Source organism: Electrona antarctica, assembly GCF_951216825.1.
Source record: "Electrona antarctica genome assembly, chromosome: 9".
NCBI lineage: Eukaryota > Metazoa > Chordata > Actinopteri > Myctophiformes > Myctophidae > Electrona > Electrona antarctica.
This window is the reverse complement of record NC_136790.1, coordinates 27,280,869-27,298,634: the sequence shown is the minus strand read 5'-3', so window position 1 is coordinate 27,298,634 and position 17,766 is coordinate 27,280,869. Positions and strand designations below refer to the sequence as shown.

At 41.3% G+C, this 17,766-nt stretch overlaps 1 protein-coding gene across 2 annotated transcripts in view; it reads right to left on the bottom strand.

Annotated features, from left to right (window-relative positions):
* The window catches only part of pdzrn3b (PDZ domain containing RING finger 3b), a 106,404-nt gene extending 91,115 nt beyond the window's left edge, over window positions 1-15,289 (bottom strand). For both annotated transcript variants that reach the window (XM_079510309.1, XM_079510310.1), the window contains exons 1-3: window positions 14,490-15,289; window positions 9,944-10,030; window positions 6,640-6,747 (exon numbers count right to left, since the gene is read on the bottom strand). In XM_079510309.1, the coding sequence (XP_079366435.1) occupies window positions 6,640-6,747; window positions 9,944-10,030; window positions 14,490-15,203 (909 nt within the window). In that variant the 5' untranslated portion in view covers window positions 15,204-15,289. The remainder of the gene's footprint in view (window positions 1-6,639; window positions 6,748-9,943; window positions 10,031-14,489) is intronic.
* Between the last annotated feature and the right edge of the window lie 2,477 nt (window positions 15,290-17,766).

Here is a 17,766-nt window from a genome sequence, read left to right as displayed (position 1 = left end):
TCAGCCACCATTTTCACACGTGGTGGCTGGCAAGGTTTGTGATTCTGGCCTGGTGAGCTGCTATGAAACACTGCAGTGAGGTATGGGGTGTTAAGTGGTACACAGGGTTACCTCACAACTCCAAAGTAGATAAGTCGTGCAAGTCATCCCACAGAGCGCCACAGCCAAAAGTGTGAACATGTACATCAATGACCCTGTTACAAAGCTAAAGCAATTCAAAACACTCTAACAGCTGCTACTTAAAACAACTCAATTAAACAGATTTTCTCCAAGTTAAAAACAGCAACCCCATGCAGAAAAGCCACCACAACAACAACAAAGCAACATGGTCAACCTAGCTGCCCATAGTGCATAGCTGAGCCGTTACATGCCAAAGTCTAACTTTGATTTATGCATCGTCTCTTCATCTTTAAGTTTAAGTGTAATTACTTAGATGCTTCCAAATGCAATCAGTGTCAACCTTCTAGGATGAATAGTTGTGTGCAGTACTGTGACAATGTGTTAATCAATAATTGACCTTCTTAATCTTGATCACCAAATTGTACCATATTTTAATTAGAGAGACATGTTGCCTTAGAGCCATTGTAATTAAAGCAGGCTCTGGGATCCTTTTCATACAGTACATGCTTGATTGCGACCTGTGGCATTTTTCCACGACGCACCTCCTCCTCCTGAGCCAATCGTGCAAAAATATATTACGCATCTCGAACAGGTTAGACAAACAGACGTAATTGCCAGTGAATTGGCCTTGCGTCATCTGGTACAGTACACTAATCGTACCGTCACAAATTGGAGTCCCTTATTTAAGATGCATTGTTGAGCCCCATGGAGCCAAATTGTGCAGCTAGTTTACAGGGGTGAATAATCACAGTGGAAAAACACATGCATTTCTTGGAAAGACCTTGAAAAACACTAGATTAATGCCATATGGTAAATCAAAATGATATAGAGTTGTTAACAGAATTCAAATTTTAAAGCGATTATTATGCCCAAAGTTTGTGCTGATTTGCTTTGTTCAGAACCATGGGATTTGAACCACAAAATCTATATTTGAATATTCGTACTTTTTATTTTTCTTTATTTAACCCCTTCTCTCGTCTAACTGTAACAAGACTGCCATGCCTCCAATGCAACATGTATGTTTATCCTCATCATTAACCCTCATTACCCTTGACGTAAATGACGTAATTGTTTTATTCACTATAATCGGGGCCTTAATGTAGCAAAATGTAGCAACTTTTGGCTAGTATGGCTAACGGCCGATGTAATCTACCTAAAACCTAAGGGGGTTAACTTCAGTTTACCATGCATGTTTACTTGGAGCTGGTACGGTACACTCTGCTAGTGGCTAAAAGCTAGGCTAATTGCAGCAGCAGCAACACACCTAAACAAGCCAATATGGATTGAATGTAATATTGAGGAACTTGGCGCTAAGTGCATGCAAGTGACATGCATGTATAGGGCAATGTAGACATTGAAAAGCACTCCACAACCAGGTTGACCATATGAAACAGTAAAAAGACATGCAAGTATCATACGTTACGGAGATAAGTATCATACGTTACGGAGATGGCTCATTATGATAAGCAGCGATGAAGACAATGCGGATCACATGATAGTGTGCATCTGTATATAGTCTATAGAGCATGCCATACATCTGTAAAGGATTCTAATATCCACACAAGGTTTAGAATCAAACAGATTTACTGCTGAATGTCAGCAAATGTGACACGTTAATCGAACACATTCACATACTCGCCAGAAGAAAATAAAAATTGAAAAGGTCTGGTGTGCTTTATAGTGCTCAATAGTCCAAAAAGGTAGTAATTTAGTACAAATTCTCTTCTCTGCCTGGAAATTCTCTTCTTTGCCTGGAAGTTTAAAAAGCCTTGAGTGTTATTTCATACTGGAAATATTTAAAACCTTAAAAACATATTCTATAATCATACATAATTATACCAGTAAGACGCCTGAGGGCGAGGTCGTGTGCACTGGCCATATATGGAGCGTATCTTGAGTGTACAGGGTGTGATGAGGTCATATCAAGATATGGAAGGTCAGAACAGGTCAGCTCCATATATGGAGATCTAAGGGTGGCAGAGGGGGCAGTGTATTGAATGTACAGGGCTTGATGAGGGCCCAGGTAGGGCCGGGCCTTAATTTTCGGGCCTGTTGAGAACTCTAGTTTGATCTCTAGTTCTGGCCAGACGACGGCGCAGCTCGTCTGCAGTCTCCTCCGTAAGAGTGTGGAGGACATACTGCTGGGGCAGATCGGCGTATGCACGCATCCGCCTGGGTGACGTCAGACTGCTGGGCGAGTGCGGCCCCTTTGGCATGGGATGAACTTTGACCAATAAATCACAATGTCCTGGGCACCATATAAGGGGGTTGATGTCACGTGATGTCACGATGACCTGGGCACCTGGGGGCTTGCCTGGGGTGACCAGGGGGCTGATGTCACGTGATGTCACGATGACCTGGGGGCTTGCCTGGGGTGAGCGACGGGGATTTGATGTTAGGTGACGTGACAGAGTGATGGGGATTGTGGGTTAGGTGTCAAAAACGCAAGGTTTCATGACCTCCAGTCACAACAACATCTATAATTAATATTTTGTAAGTAAGCCTTGCCGGGCCATGAGGCCCATAGGGCAGGAGCCTATCTCCTGTTTCTGTAGCGTGAGGCAGCTTGATGTACATGACACTAGTACTGTATGTCGCAGGGACTTACCCCCAATCCAACCCTTGATGCTGAGTGCCAAGCAGGGAGGCACTGGCAGGTTACAACACTTTTTTTGTTGTTTTTCTTCTTTGTAATTATTTGTTCGGCCCAAAATATTGCGTTTGTTCATGTTGTCATGATTCTTTACTGAAGTATCAGTACGGCAATGTGGAAAATACTCCGTTACAAGTAAAAGTCCAGAATACAATTTCAGCCACACAGGCCACAAGAGGAGTGCAGCTCGAGCTCGTCCCAAAGACAATTTGACGGTCAGCCCTATTCTAACCAGCTAGTGTAAACAATGACAACAGAACAGCAATGGTTAGTTTTCCCAAACCAACTGCCTTTAGCACTACAACCGCACCACTGCTTTCTCCATAAGCCTTCTAAATCAGTGGTCCTTGAGGCAGTTCCAGGTGGTCCCCAGCTAAATGATGGAGAGTTGGTAACCAAATGGACCCCTATAGATCTTTAACTCTTGAGAGCATAAAATTACACTCAAGAGTTAAATTATGGTTAAATATCTGCATTATTTAAAAAAAAATGGGAGTAATAAATTAATAATAATACGACGACACGCTGTCAGACTATAACAGACTATAACAGCCTACACAATTCTACACAATTAGAGAATGTAGAAGAATTGTTATTTTTGTCAACGTTTACCTGTTATCTCTCCTATGGTTAGGTACCACATCAGTACAGCATTGAATTGTGGACAAAATCTTCAATCCAAATCCAATGACAACAAAATATTCTGAGCAGCTAAATCTCATCAACCACCATTTAATGGTGGTTCAAATGCCCAATAAATAATGGACCTTGATATGAAAAGGATTGAAAATCACTGTTCTAAATGCATACAATGCTGTCAAAAGCAAGCTGTAGGGGACAGGTTTCTGCAGGCCATTGACTCACATTGGACCTGGCATCTTCTCAATGTAGGTTTATTTTAAAGGAGTTGTTGTTGTCCACCTTCTGTGACCCGAGTATGTTTGCAGAGGAGTTACAAGGTGACATTTACAACTGTAACCCATTCCCACAGTCAGATGGTCACAGACAAACACCTTCCCCTTTACCCTGACAGGCCTTCCTGAGTTTCAAATTGTGACCAATGATACAAGGGAAAAAGGTGTATTTCACAAGAAATATCTGAGCTAAGATTATAATGTAAAGGATTGAAAGGACATACATTTCTGAATGTCATATATTTCTACGATGGTGTAAATAACACGGAGATCATGCGTCACCTGACTGACGTGCACTGAGATTGGTCCCCAAATCTCTATTCTCAAGTGTTAAACTACAGCGAAATGTATTTATCAAAACCTTGTAGGGGAAACAGGCAGCTCCTGACTAGAGTGCTAAGATTTTTCAGCTAGCAAAAGCAAACACGGCTTGATTTTTTTTTTATGAGAAAAAATGTCCCTGGCTGAACAAGGAGGCATTCATACACTGATTCATACCAGCCTGTAGCATGGTAGAGGACTGCCATCTGCTATCACACTCCCTCGCTAAGAGCCTGTTATAGAGGGAACATGTAGCCACGGATCATCATGTACATGTTACATCCATGTAGACTTACTGGAACTAACACCTCCGTTACAGGAAGAGAACAACTGCTGTTTGGAATACAGTGGTAATATGGCTGCTTTATGGTGAACTTGTCATCATAACGACAACCCCTATGGCCCAGCTTGATCTCTCAATGCTTTCTACATTATTTTATTTTTTTGTAGCTTCAGATGAAAAAAAGTCACCTTCGTTTTCAGAATTCAAAATTCAAAATGTTTGCAATGTTTATATGGAAGCGTTGTCTTTGAATGGAGAGAACAGGGCAAAGTAACCAGCTATGTGACAGTAGGGAACGCGAGTTTCAAATCTGGAAGCGATGCGTCACATTCGTCCACTGGCTTCGAATAAACTCACTTCAGGTTCCAGATCAGCTCTGGTACTGAAGCACTAAGCATAAACTGAGCGAGAAGTGTTATGGAATAACAGCATTCAGATGACATTTTTGTGGACCAGATCTTTAAAATGCACATTCACACTGTGTCCAACAAAGCATGCAAAGTAGGACGGGCCTACAGGCTGTTTGGTTTTGTCAACCCACAGAAGTTCTCTACACTGGTATAACTTTTTCCCTCAGTTCACCACTATACAGTGGTATGGGTTCACATTGAGCAGCATCACCCCAGGTAGAAGATGCAACCTAAGCAATTTCAAGCCTCTCCTCGTGACACAGCATTCCTTATTATGGCTCGAGAAACATGACAAGGAACCTTTCTTTTACCAAGTAACAGAAAGAGACTCAGCGAAATTTGAACCACCACCACCAGTATCAGTTTTCTTAACCAGTGGGAAACACCAAGGGAAAACAGCAACTATGAGCTGTCTATATACGTCACCATTTCAATGGCTGAATGATTAATGATGGTTTTTGTCTAGTAAACCCTCTAAAGGTCACTCAATAGGGCCCTTTGCTGTGTCCTTAGGCCTAATATATCTCCTTTCTGCTCATGTTTTCTGTTCTTTGGACATATTTGGTGACTTCTCTCACAATGGCTCAAAGACAATATGAGGACAAAATTGCCCACGTAAGTGCACTACCATCCTTAAGCTAAATCTCTATTCTTTTAAGCTGATAAAAGGTGAATGGTTACATTAAAGGTAGTTCAACTTCTCAGGTAACTGAGTATCTAGTCCATTAATGGGAAACTCCAGCCTTCACGCACTCACACACATACAGTCCACACCTATACAAAGTTTCAGTGGTATATCCATATGACACATGAGCAGATCCCCTCTCCCACACCAGCTAGTGGCCCACTTGGAGGCCTCATCCGCCTTAAGTCACCAGGCGCCGAGTGAATCACAATCACAATTCGGAGGCTCAATCTCGCCATTGTTAAGGGAGCTTATGACAAATGTCAACAAGCAGAGGCCTTTGAGACGCTTGATTCTGATACTTGAAGAGGTTAAGACCAAGGACTTATATATATCACATCTTAGTTTCAGCATTAACAATACACAGTGAGTAAGTACAGACAGACAGACAGACAGACAAAAGCTTGTATGTTGTTTTATCATTACTCTGGTGATTACAGTTAAGTAGCTCTGGCATTAATCTGTAAGAAGGCAAAGCGATACAGTGATCGATATAGTCCAGATGTTTGAGTCTTCTCTTCTTGTTAACATTTGCCAATGGAAGCACACAAACATCTACACAAATCTTGTGCTGGTCAACTTGCTCTGGTACAATTTAACTGAGGTTTGACAATAATGCCTGTGACAAACCATATTTGTCATCTTGTGGCATACAGCAATATACACTTGTGATCCACATAAACCTCGCAGTTAAATGCTTCCTTTGTGAAAGCCTCTGGTTGACACTCTGCTATAATGTGAGCCAGTTTATGATGTTTTTTCCCCCAAAAAGCACCCCTCAATTTGACCTCACGGTGACATGGCCTTTCCACATGACATTCTGCTTGAAGGCAAAGGGAGATGCGGCTACAATGCTGTCATGTCATGTGAGATTTGTCAGCCAGTGTGTAAACCATGGGCTCTCAAAAACCAAAGACAGGCAGCCAAGCCTCTGATTTATTTCATTTCACCCACTACTTAATATAGTTTGTTTGAGGACTATATGCCAGAGAAATATGTTTTGCTTATTTGCCTTCCATAGGATTCATTTTGTAACACTGAAACCTAAATGTCAGCATTTCATGTTGAACTGAAGGTTCATTCAGATGTCACTGGTACACCATGGTTGTTCACATGTACTGCATTAAGGCTGTAAGGCTTTATGAATATGCAGTCATAATCTTTACTAGGGAAACGACAGCTGTCTCATAATCCAAGAACTCTGGCATGACCAAACCCTGCTTTTTTCCATCACACCAAAGGGGGCCACATACCTCTATTATTCTGTCGTGGATCTGAAGTCCTCCCTCTTTATCTGCAGGGCCTCTCTCAACGATCTTGGATACAAATATGCCTTCATTAGAAGTAGCGTCTTTGTCCTCCTGTGGAGAAAAACACTTATTATATTAGTGGTACCAATTGTTTAGCAAGGTAAGATACTGTAACTACTGTCCAAAAAGATTATCACCTGGAATCTCGCATCTCAACAATACATAATACAAAGTATATTCAAATGTGAATTATATGTTTGCTTCCCGAGTGTTTGTTAGTTTACCTTGACATAGCGTTCTGCAAAAAATAAGGTTTTGCTTTCTATTAAACTCTGATCAAAACTCTAAAACCTAGTAGAAAATACCCCAAGGATATTATGTAGTCAATTAAAATACCTTTCTGTTTTAACCAACTGCATGTGACTAATCCCAGAGTCTTTTAAACATGTACAAACAACAAAACAGCAGTCAGCAACATTTCCTGGTTAACTCTACCACTGACTCTGGGGCTCAACAGCCTGCAGTGGCTGACAAGTGGTTGCAGGTGCATGTTGAAGCAATATTACACGAGAGGGTGTGCTTTGCCGTAATTATTTGCACGCCAGTGATGCGGTCAGGAACGAGGCTTTCGCCGAGTTCCACAAGCATCACTGAAATGCCAATAACCTCAGTAAAGCACAGCCTTGAGCGTTACCCTAAAAAAACATGTCAACTCAATGTCAATGTAACTGATATACTGTACGATAGAAATTAATAGTTTTTTTTATACCAGATTTTGCCACAACGCCCGCAAATGTCCCATGCAAACTGCAGCCGGCTCTGCGAGACTCTGTCTCAATAGCACAGCTGATTGTTGTTGTTTTGATTAAGTGTGCTATCATGCTCGTTTGAAGCACGGGTAGATGGCTATTTCAACCAATCAGATTGCTTCCTCGAAACTACCTACTCCTGTATAGTATACAGTGCTTAATGGCGTGTGCGTTTAGGATTAGGTTAGGATTTGGGGTAGGGTGTCGGACTATTGCGTGTCGGACCAAAGATATGCACCCCTCCTCTCTTCAAAACCACATCAAATTCATCCTGCACTACTACAGAGTTGCGCAAAACTGCTACATTTTAATTGGGCACTTAATTAACTCAAAGGTCATGCTGTGACTGCTGCAAATTATTTCAGCTATGCTTTTTTTTTGCATCATACGCAGTTTAACCTGGACCTTTTGGCCAAAGGTTGCCTGTGGTGCATTCAAACTATTTGTAACACGACCATGAGAGAGACGTTAAGGGTAGCTCTCCACCAAACACACTACTACAGACTGGGAGTCGAATGAAGTCGGGACGATCAGTAGGTTGTAAGTGTGAAAAAAAGTTGCTGAAAGCGCCTGAGAGCCAACACTGACAGACGGCTACTATGTGGCTAAAAATAGCCTATGGCTTGATGTCTTTTTCAACAACAAGCCTGCTGCTATTTGACGCTTCCCTACAACTTGCGACCCAACATGACAGTGTGCCCATTCAACAGCAGATTTTCAGCAACAGATGCTTTCCAACACTTACCGCCGCCGCCATCGGTGCGGTGGAGAGCTACCGTAACCCCACCGCCATCGGTGCGGTGGAGAGCTACCGTAACCCCACCGCCATCGGTGCGGTGGAGAGCTACCGTAACCCCACCGCCATCGGTGCGGTGGAGAGCTACCGTAACCCCACCGCCATCGGTGCGGTGGAGAGCTACCGTAACCCCACCGCCATCGGTGCGGTGGAGAGCTACCGTAACCCATTAAAAGCAGAAAGCATTATTATTTTAGCTATATATTTAGCAACATAAGTTTATTCATAAAACTGTTACAATTTAGAAGGCAATTCTTGTAGAATCGGCTTCAGGTCTTACTGGGTCACGCACGCACACCCGCAAGCACGCACACAGGCGTGCAGCCATGCAATAGGGTCAATAGGCCTCTAGATTATAGGCCTCTAGATTTAGGGCAGTAAATTAACTGATAAACAGTGTTTGCTCTGAGTTTCACATAATCTCCTCTTCTCCTGTCAGAATCGATATTCCCAAATATTGTGAGCCTGAACCATCACCGTGGATGTGGTGTTGCTATCGTGGGAGTATCAGCAATATTCCACTGACAATGTGCAAGTTTTGGTTAATGACTCGAAACTGTAGAATAAATACTACATTTTCCCATTTATTTGGAAAATCACATAACCATGAAATAAAATCCAATAAAAGCCAGTGTTATTGTGTCGGATTGTCCCTTTCCATTAGGTTCACCTTTTTAGTTTGTTAATGTCAGCTGTACCAGTTACCCTGCTGTGTCAAACCTCCGAACCCATCAACAGTGCTGATGTTAAACTTTTATGTTATAGCCCTCAAGTTAGAGAGGCCCATTTTGTTTATATTTCCATTTGAACCAAGTGTTGCTTGCAAAGGAATTGGGAACAATTCGCTTTTTAAGACAAACCCTGCAAGCTAAAGTTTTGTATGGTCTTGTACTCTGATCTGAGGAGTAGAGGACTGACTTGGATGTTCAGTGAGAAGAGGTAGAAACTAAGGGTTGAATCTAAAAGATCTCGGGACATTTTTTATAGTTTCCTGCTATAAAATGTTTTAGTGTAATAATCCTTGTTGCGACAGCAAAGTGCGTCACTGTGGTTCTAGGAAAACACCTCTCAAACATTTGGGCAAATGCAAGGCAGTGAAACCGATATGGAGAGCAAATTTTTAATGGCTCTGTGGAAAGACACCATGTGTGTGTAAGATGCAGTTGAAATAAAATGGATTTCTCAGTTGCATCTAATGTTGAGAAAATAGGAATCTGTCACCAGAAACTGTGACATCATTAATGGTTCTCTTCGGCAGTATGACACCGATTGTGACTGACAGGTCATCGTCAGGCTGGGATAAAAAATAAAAGACCCCCCCCCCCCCTCCCCCCTTTACAGCTCTGTACTTACTTCACCAAAATCAAAATCCCCTCAATTAGAGACAAAACAACTGTGGTCAGAGTCGTAATCTTAGATTTGACTCTCATAAAAGTAATTATAGTTTTTTATCTGTAATGCCAAATCCTCTAAACCAGACAGACATACAAACACAATAAAACGTGATCGATGTGGTCCATCTATCCACAGGAGTTGAAAACATATGCGTGCCTGTGACTGTCTGAGATATGTTAGTACAGAGAAAGTTTGTGGTGCTTGTGGAGTATGTGCTTTTCATTCCTGGGCTGCCATATGACACTTGGCTGACCATTGAGACCATTGAGGAGATGAAACCTCCAAGAGACTCCGCTTTTGGACCTACCGCACACGGTCGTCCGCCTATGATGTTAAATCCCAGAGATCCACCCTCTCGATGGAGAATTACAGTGACATTTTTCGCCTCACCTTCCTGCAGAAACATGACAAGACAAAGACATATGAAACAGAGAAAACAGCAATCTATAATCTTTAATAGTTCTAGTCTTATTTCTAGACTGATTCAAATAAACCAGAACAGAACTGGAAAAGAAGGGAACTACAAATCATCAACCATTAGAGTCAAATATATATACAGCAAAGTAATAAACAAGAGCAGGAGGAAATGTAATAAGGTCAGTGCAGTGATGGACAATACACAGTCAAAATCATCCCTTAGGATTAAATTTAACAGTTAAATTAACAGTGATTACTATATGTGTAGATTCACTTCCACTTCATCCTTGGAAAGCTAACCTACTGCATTCTGTATGGCTATGCCTTCCCTCAGTGAAAGAGATGAAAGAAAGAGTGTCAGACAAACTGGCCTTATGTGTATACAGTAGGCCTCTCAGTGAATGGCGGGCTGACATGAAGAATGCTGGGAAACCAATGTAGTCAGCTCTTAATCCCTTTTTTTAAAGGGGAAACATAGGGGGGGTACTAAGAGACATAATTTCAGCTGTCATTCCAGTATTCTTTAACGTACAGAAACTAAATATAAACCAGATATTATTGGCATGTACAGTGCAGTGACTGACATATAGGCTGAGACCATGCTGTGCATGTTAGGCAATGCAGGAATGTGCACGGCTGGACCATGTCACAGCAACATTAGCAGCACATGTTTCCATGTGACGATGATAACGGCAGCCTATTATTTATTGTAAGTAGTAATGGCCTTTTTACAGAGGAGATATTAAAGACACGTCATGGACACATCAATTTGATTCCTGATGTTTAATGAAAGCTAAATACATTAAAAGCATGCTGGATTAAATCAAAATAATTTATAGTGAAGGATTGATTTAGAGCACTAAGAGCAATGGTTCCCAAACTGGGGGTTGGGACCCCCAGGGAGGGGGGGGGTCCCGAAATATATATTTTTTGTGCACTCAACAAGATAATCAAACCAACATACAGTATGGAGGAAGTGTATACAGGCTATTTGCACATTTCCAAAGTGACAAATTAATGATTTTTAAGACCAAATTGTCAAAGAAAGAGGCAAACTTTGTGAAGACAGACGATCTACAAGTTCACAAGTTACACCTCGCACTCTGCGAGGTGTTGTTGACTTGTTGATCGGCTATTATCTGTGGAACCATTAGTCAGCATTTAAGGACATCTGTGAACAACACCCCAATTCAACTCTGATCCCTTGAAAAATGTATGAAAGACATGTTCAGGTGACCATTTTTTCAAAACTGTTGCTTAGGCCATATCAATCATGAAGCATAAACTCATTATTTCCACTGAAAAATGCCAACTTTGATTAAGTGGAAGCAAAAGATCATTAGGTCAATATCATAAATGAATGTAACTTTGACAACTTCAACTACTTTATTGTCAAGAGTTTGTGATGAGCAGAGAGAATAGTTCAAAAGAGTCAGAGCATATTACAGGCCGATGACTTGGTCACTTTCTTCAAGCTTTTACTTCACCACTAGTCACAATTTCCAATGCCGTCTGTACCTCCATTATGTTGCTTTCCATCCATCTGTCTTTTTAAAACAGCGTGTCTAATTACAGTGTAGGTAATGCTGAATGAAACCAAGAATAGTCCAACAGGAAAATATTTTTGTTTCACAAACTTACAGACCTACACTTAAACGACACGTTGTGCCTAGTGCATGAGACAGGTCTGGGAAATAGATTTACAAAAATATCAACCTAATAACACACAGATAGTTGTATTAATGTATTTCACAAAGCTTGTGAAAGGCATTACATGGTTGCTTTCTGAACAATTAGTTGGGCGCCACATAGGCTACTAGACAAGAGGGCTGACACACACAATGGGCTAATCATGTGGTCAATTTCAAATTTAGCTCAGGCCATCAAATACGATTTCAAGTTTATTTTGTGTGTTTATTTTGTGCCTGGAATTGATTTAGGCTATATTCACCCTTGCTGTTTAGGCTAACAACCAAAAAATCAAATCTCTGCCGCAACCCATTGGCAGTTGGCAAACTTGGCACCCATTGCAATGTGACAGAAATTAGTCTAATATCAGGCTACAATAGTTCTGAATTCTGATAAACAATCTTCCCGTTTACCAATTAGACCATCATTAAACTAATCAGTCTGTGATTAGATAATCAGATTCTGTAAAATGGCATTCTTTTTATGTCTTCTTCATCACATCCAGAAACAAAAAACATTGTCACCAACAAAACTGTACTCAGTGGAAGCTTGACTGTAATCTTTGCAGTAAGAAATATATGCATGTACTCTCAAAAGATTATAGGGCTGCGCTGGAAAATATAGATGAAAAGCAACATTGTAAATGTTTACCGTACTGCAGTATGCAACAATGTGCGTGCAAAAGGAACTCAAGTTTGTTTTCTTCTGGTCACGTTCAGCTGATTTTAAAAGTGGTAGGGCTATTAGTGAAAACACTGCGTTCCATTCAGTCAGACATTCCACATGGCCTGGTCATCCTCATGTGTCTTTCTCAGTAACCACCTGGCTGTCACAGAAACACATTGAAACCCTCCACTGAGGACAACCATTGTAAACCAGAGCCTGACCCAGACCCTTACAGACTGGACTAACATAAAAAAAAAGTAGATTACTCGTCAGAAGTTACACAAATTGATGGCCCCCTCCCCGCCACGAAGTAGTGGATTAAGGTACAAATGTGTCATAACAAATTTTAAATAAGCCAAGAACTGATCAGTGCAGTGCAAATGGTGCTGCATGGGCCAGGGCTCCAACTGAGTTCCAGTGCAGAGACAGATGCAGTCTGCAAGTCGCCTGCCTCCCACAGCTCGGCCTAATCCCACTTGTGTTATTCCATTTCACAGCCCACATGTGCATGTGTTCAGGTTTTCCCACCAAGCAATCCACTGTTTGAGCAGATCGATTTGAAAGAAGGACTCAGACCATCAAACCAACCTTCAAAGGAACCATCTTGTCCACATAATGTGCTCTTTCTTCAGACCTCTCTGTCGCGGATCATTTCTGAAATTATTCCCATCTCCTGTCCACGTTTCTTGGAGTGTAGTTGTAGGACTGTGTGTGTGTGTGTGTGTGTGTGTGTGTGTGTGTGTGTGTGTGTGTGTGTGTGTGTGTGTGCATCTATTGACCTTGAGAATACTTTAGTAATCTAGCATGTAGTCCAAAGTAAATCCCCTATAATCCATATTAAAATGTTGCAGAGATCATTTAGTATTTTTACTATTTTCATCTACAGACAAATGCATGAGATTGAACAGTGGTGCTCCAGCCCTGGTGAGTGTTGTTGCTCAAACCCCAGCATAAGTGTTTACCATTTTCTTGTCTCTCTCACTTTTGATGAGTCATAATATGCCTACATAGAGTATAACGCAAGTAGCGTTGCATTGTGATGAGAACATAATTGAAATGTGATGACACAAATGTAGTAGTTCATTAGGAACAAAATCTTAGAAGGGAGGACAAGTACAGTAGCCTTACTAGCCTATAGCTTTGCAAGCACAGAACTGTACTACTGTAGTGTTGCTACTGTACAAAGTTGGATAAAGTATATAGTTTATAAAGTCAATCAGTCATTAGCAGGGAAGTGCAGATTAATACAATATACAAATGAGACTTAGATAATTAATTATGAGAAAAAAGATAGGGAAAAAAAAGACCTGTAATGAATTACTATTTGACAAGATCATTGTGGCAGTGTGTTAAATATGGCACTGCATTTATGCTCATTCAAATAAGTTCGACCAATTATAAAGTAAAGACTTGTGAACTTCCAATGACTTTACAATGTCTAGAATTGATCAATTATAGCAAGACCAGATTATATTTTATTGCACCACAAAACACACAATTGTTGCCTGGGCCCCCTTAAAGCATTAACACAATTAAATCAATGGCATTAGCTTACTGCTGTAACATTCGTGCAGGTCTGTGGTTTTACCAGGGAAACCAAGAACATCTGATCACAGAATGTCTCAAACTAGCAGGCAGGCTAATTGGGGCTTGAGTTTTTGGTGTGTACAGAACAGCAGTAAATATTTGCCCCTCCTCCATGACTGCCAGCTGGTCATAAGCGCAGCTGACATACATGCCTCACAGCGAAGACAGCAAAGAAACGAACTTGTGAGGGGGGGTGGCAGTCTCCTCAAAGGGGACTGGCCCAAAAACAAAAGTTCCTTCATGTAAACTGACCACACGAGACTTTTCAGCAGTTCATGATCAGCATAGAAAACCCCTGACCCTGTCAGCAAACAGGACCTTTTCATTTCCATAGTACTAATGTAGGTAACGGTCCAAATAACAGCTAGGAGAGAATATCATATCAAAACTACTGAGAAGAAAGCTCAAGTCATGAAAAGCAAACGAATAAACATGGTTTGGTGGTGGGGGGTGCAACAACAACAAGCCCTGAAATTCGAAACTTTGTTACTTACCTTGCATGGGAACGCAAGGGTTTTAGTGAGCGAGTCGATCCTTGCACTGTATTCAGTGAATTTCTTCTGATATTTTAGTGCTGTCATTTGAAGCTCGTTGTGAACCGCAGAGAGTTGCGCAAGAAGCGACTTCTCTCTCTTGTTCGATTTCAAAGATTGCTTCTTGAATTCTTTATCCAAGCTGATAACTTTCCCGTGCAGTGCACTGTTGTGCGCCTTCAGGGCTTTCAAACAACAATGGTTGTTTAGTTTCTGCTCTTTGTGAGTGAGCATCAATCCACATCCATTCTCACATATCCCGACGGGTCTGTAATCACACGTTTCACGCATATGAGCATCCATGTCCTTTAGATTCAGTACTTCGTTGCATCCTTTATTCCTACATTTGGCTGGCGAGTAATCGCACATCTCGGTGTGCTCTGCCAGATGTTGCAGTTTGACCACTTTCTCGCAGCCCCTTGCATGATTGTCACACTTTATGTCCAGCTTCAGGATCAGGTTTTTCAGTGGCAAGACGTGGTTCAACTCTTTGGTGGAGATTCTCTGACATTTGACGGGGCAGCTGCTCTGCTGGACAACCCACGGCAACACACAGCCGGCGCAGAAGACGTGACCACACGGAGTTGTGAGCGGGTCTTCAAGAACTTTATTGCACAAGTTGCATTTGAAATCTGGGTCCACATCCTCTTTAAACCGGTCCAGCTCAAATCCCATGTTTTTAAGTAAAATCCGAAAATTCGGGATTCCCACAAATGAAAGTAGGAGCAGTGGCTGTTTAGCTTGTCATTGGTGGAGCGCGTACAGACTGACTACAAGCTCTCCTTAGTGTCTAAACTAATTGACCGAGACTTCCTTGGGGGGGAAATGTGCAGGAATTCTCTACCGTAACTACCGTATGAACGGCGCAGGAATAATGTTAAAACTTTGGCAATTATTGACTACCGGTATATTTATGTGTGATAAATAAATATAATTAATAAATATAATATAATAAAACAATATATATGTGTGAACGATCTTATACTAATTTGTCAAATTGATACATTTTAGGGGGAAACAACCAGTAGACAGTGGAATTATTTGAGCACACACACACACACACACACACACACACACACACACACACACACACACACAGTCAAATTCTAAGTAAAAGTATGTGCAATAAAATGTCTCTGCATTGTGAGTAGGCCTATAACCAAAAACTAAACCCAGAGTATAGTCTTATTACAGATTTACTATCTTGATTCAGTGATTTTGGCGGTTGGTGTTGTAGGCCTACATGTAAATACCAGCCACACTGTTGCCATCTAGAACTGGAATAGGCTTCCTCCTTCTGTCAGTGCTGGGGAATCAAATCAACTATTCAACCAAACCAAAACCAATCAACTGACATTCATGATTTATTATTTCAATTTAGGAACAAACAACCTGGCTCTGTAGCTGTTTACTGTGAGATATATGTTTATTGTGTCTATTATCCCAACCTAAACGAAATATTTGTTCTCAAAATGAAGTGGATATGAAAACCCACAGACAACCAGCATGTGTATTGTATTGGTATAATTGAAATTGTCGTTCTTTTTTGTTTTTGTTTTTCCACACAAGTCAGCAGCAATACATTACCAGTGATAGGCTACATTAAATAAAATGCAAACATAGGAATTTTTCCAAATCAAATGGATATGTTATCTCTTGTAGTTAGGAATGCTCTGTTGATGACATCTGAGCCCGTTTCCCATGAAGTTGGATGAGGTGGCAACAGGGGGGCTCAGACATTTCCATGTTGACTCCGGGCCTAAAGACCGTCAATGCCCCAGTGGAGATAAGACGTAATCCCAAACCTCCAACTCCTGACTGTGAGTGAAGGCTGCAGACAGTGCAGACAGGCTGGAACTGCTCCCACCAGACCTGACTCCAATCATGCTACAGTTTTACTGGTCAAATTATTTTTAATTGGTTTATTCAACTCATGTGCTAAATGGCAGGGGTCTGCTGGATATATGGTCAAAATGATTACAGAATCACAGGAAAGTGTTTTAATGTTATTTGGTTGCTTCATTTAAAAGCCATCTTTATTCCGTTTTTTTAATGATCCAAGATGATTCAGAGTCCCAGATCTCTCTGCAGGCAGAAATCATTCTGACTGCTTTATTTGTCATCAAGGGAGCCCGAGGCTTGGAAACTGTACATTGTTAAAGGTGTGCTATTCATTTGACTGTGAAGAGGTGCATGATTGCCTTACATCATAGTGATAAAATACTTTTGGGTTTCATTGCTGAATCCTCTCCTTCTATGCCTTTGTTGTAAAAAGCGACACATGGATCTACGTTTCAGCATGTGCGATGAGGGTGCTCTCTAAGGCTTTGGATTTGAGCCATTTGGTAATCATCACCACCCCTTTTCAGATTATGTCAAACACATGAGGGCTATGAGGGAAACTGCGATGATGAGTTATTGCTTTTGGGGATGTCTTTCCATGTCACACTGAAACATGGTGTACTCACAAACGGAACGCACTATCCATCTCCATGTGGGTTCCCATGCTCCAGCAAATCTCTCATAATTCAGTGGTATTGTCTGTGTTAACACTGAACAGTGGGTTAAGACATTAGATTGAAAGATTTACATTTAAACAATTTCACCCTGGCATCCATATTTTTGCCATGTCATTATACGCAAACATGTTCAGAATCTCATCGCATTGCGAGTAGTATCTTGGATACTGGTATACAATATGCGCACTGCCCCTTTACAAATCACAATCACTTTAGCCTTTTCATAAGATCATTTCAGTTTTGCGGTGTATGCATGTGCTTCCTGAGTGGCCAATATCCAACTCTAAAAACATGTTTCTAATGAACTCTGTGTAACCTTGTGACCATGCAGACTGCTCAGAGCAGAGCCAGGAGAGCTGAGGTCAAGGCTGGGAATGGACAAGGCCACGCTCACCTCCCTCAGGACACTGCTGACAGATGGTTCGAACCGAACAACCATCCGGGTCCTGTCGCTCGTTATGACAATGAACAGCAGCTCAACCATCAAAATATCCTCACAGTCATTAAACAAAGCAATACGTTAGTGGAAATGATTGCACAACATGTGTTAGAAGAAGCAACAACGCCTTCAATTCTCAATGTATTGCTTAGTGTTTTTGTCATTAAAGATTTCTTTTAATATGACATGATGGTGGTGGACTGGATTTAGACTCAGGATCAGGATTTTGTAAAATAGCACACAACTCATTTCCACAAAAGACTGCAATTGTTAATAGGAT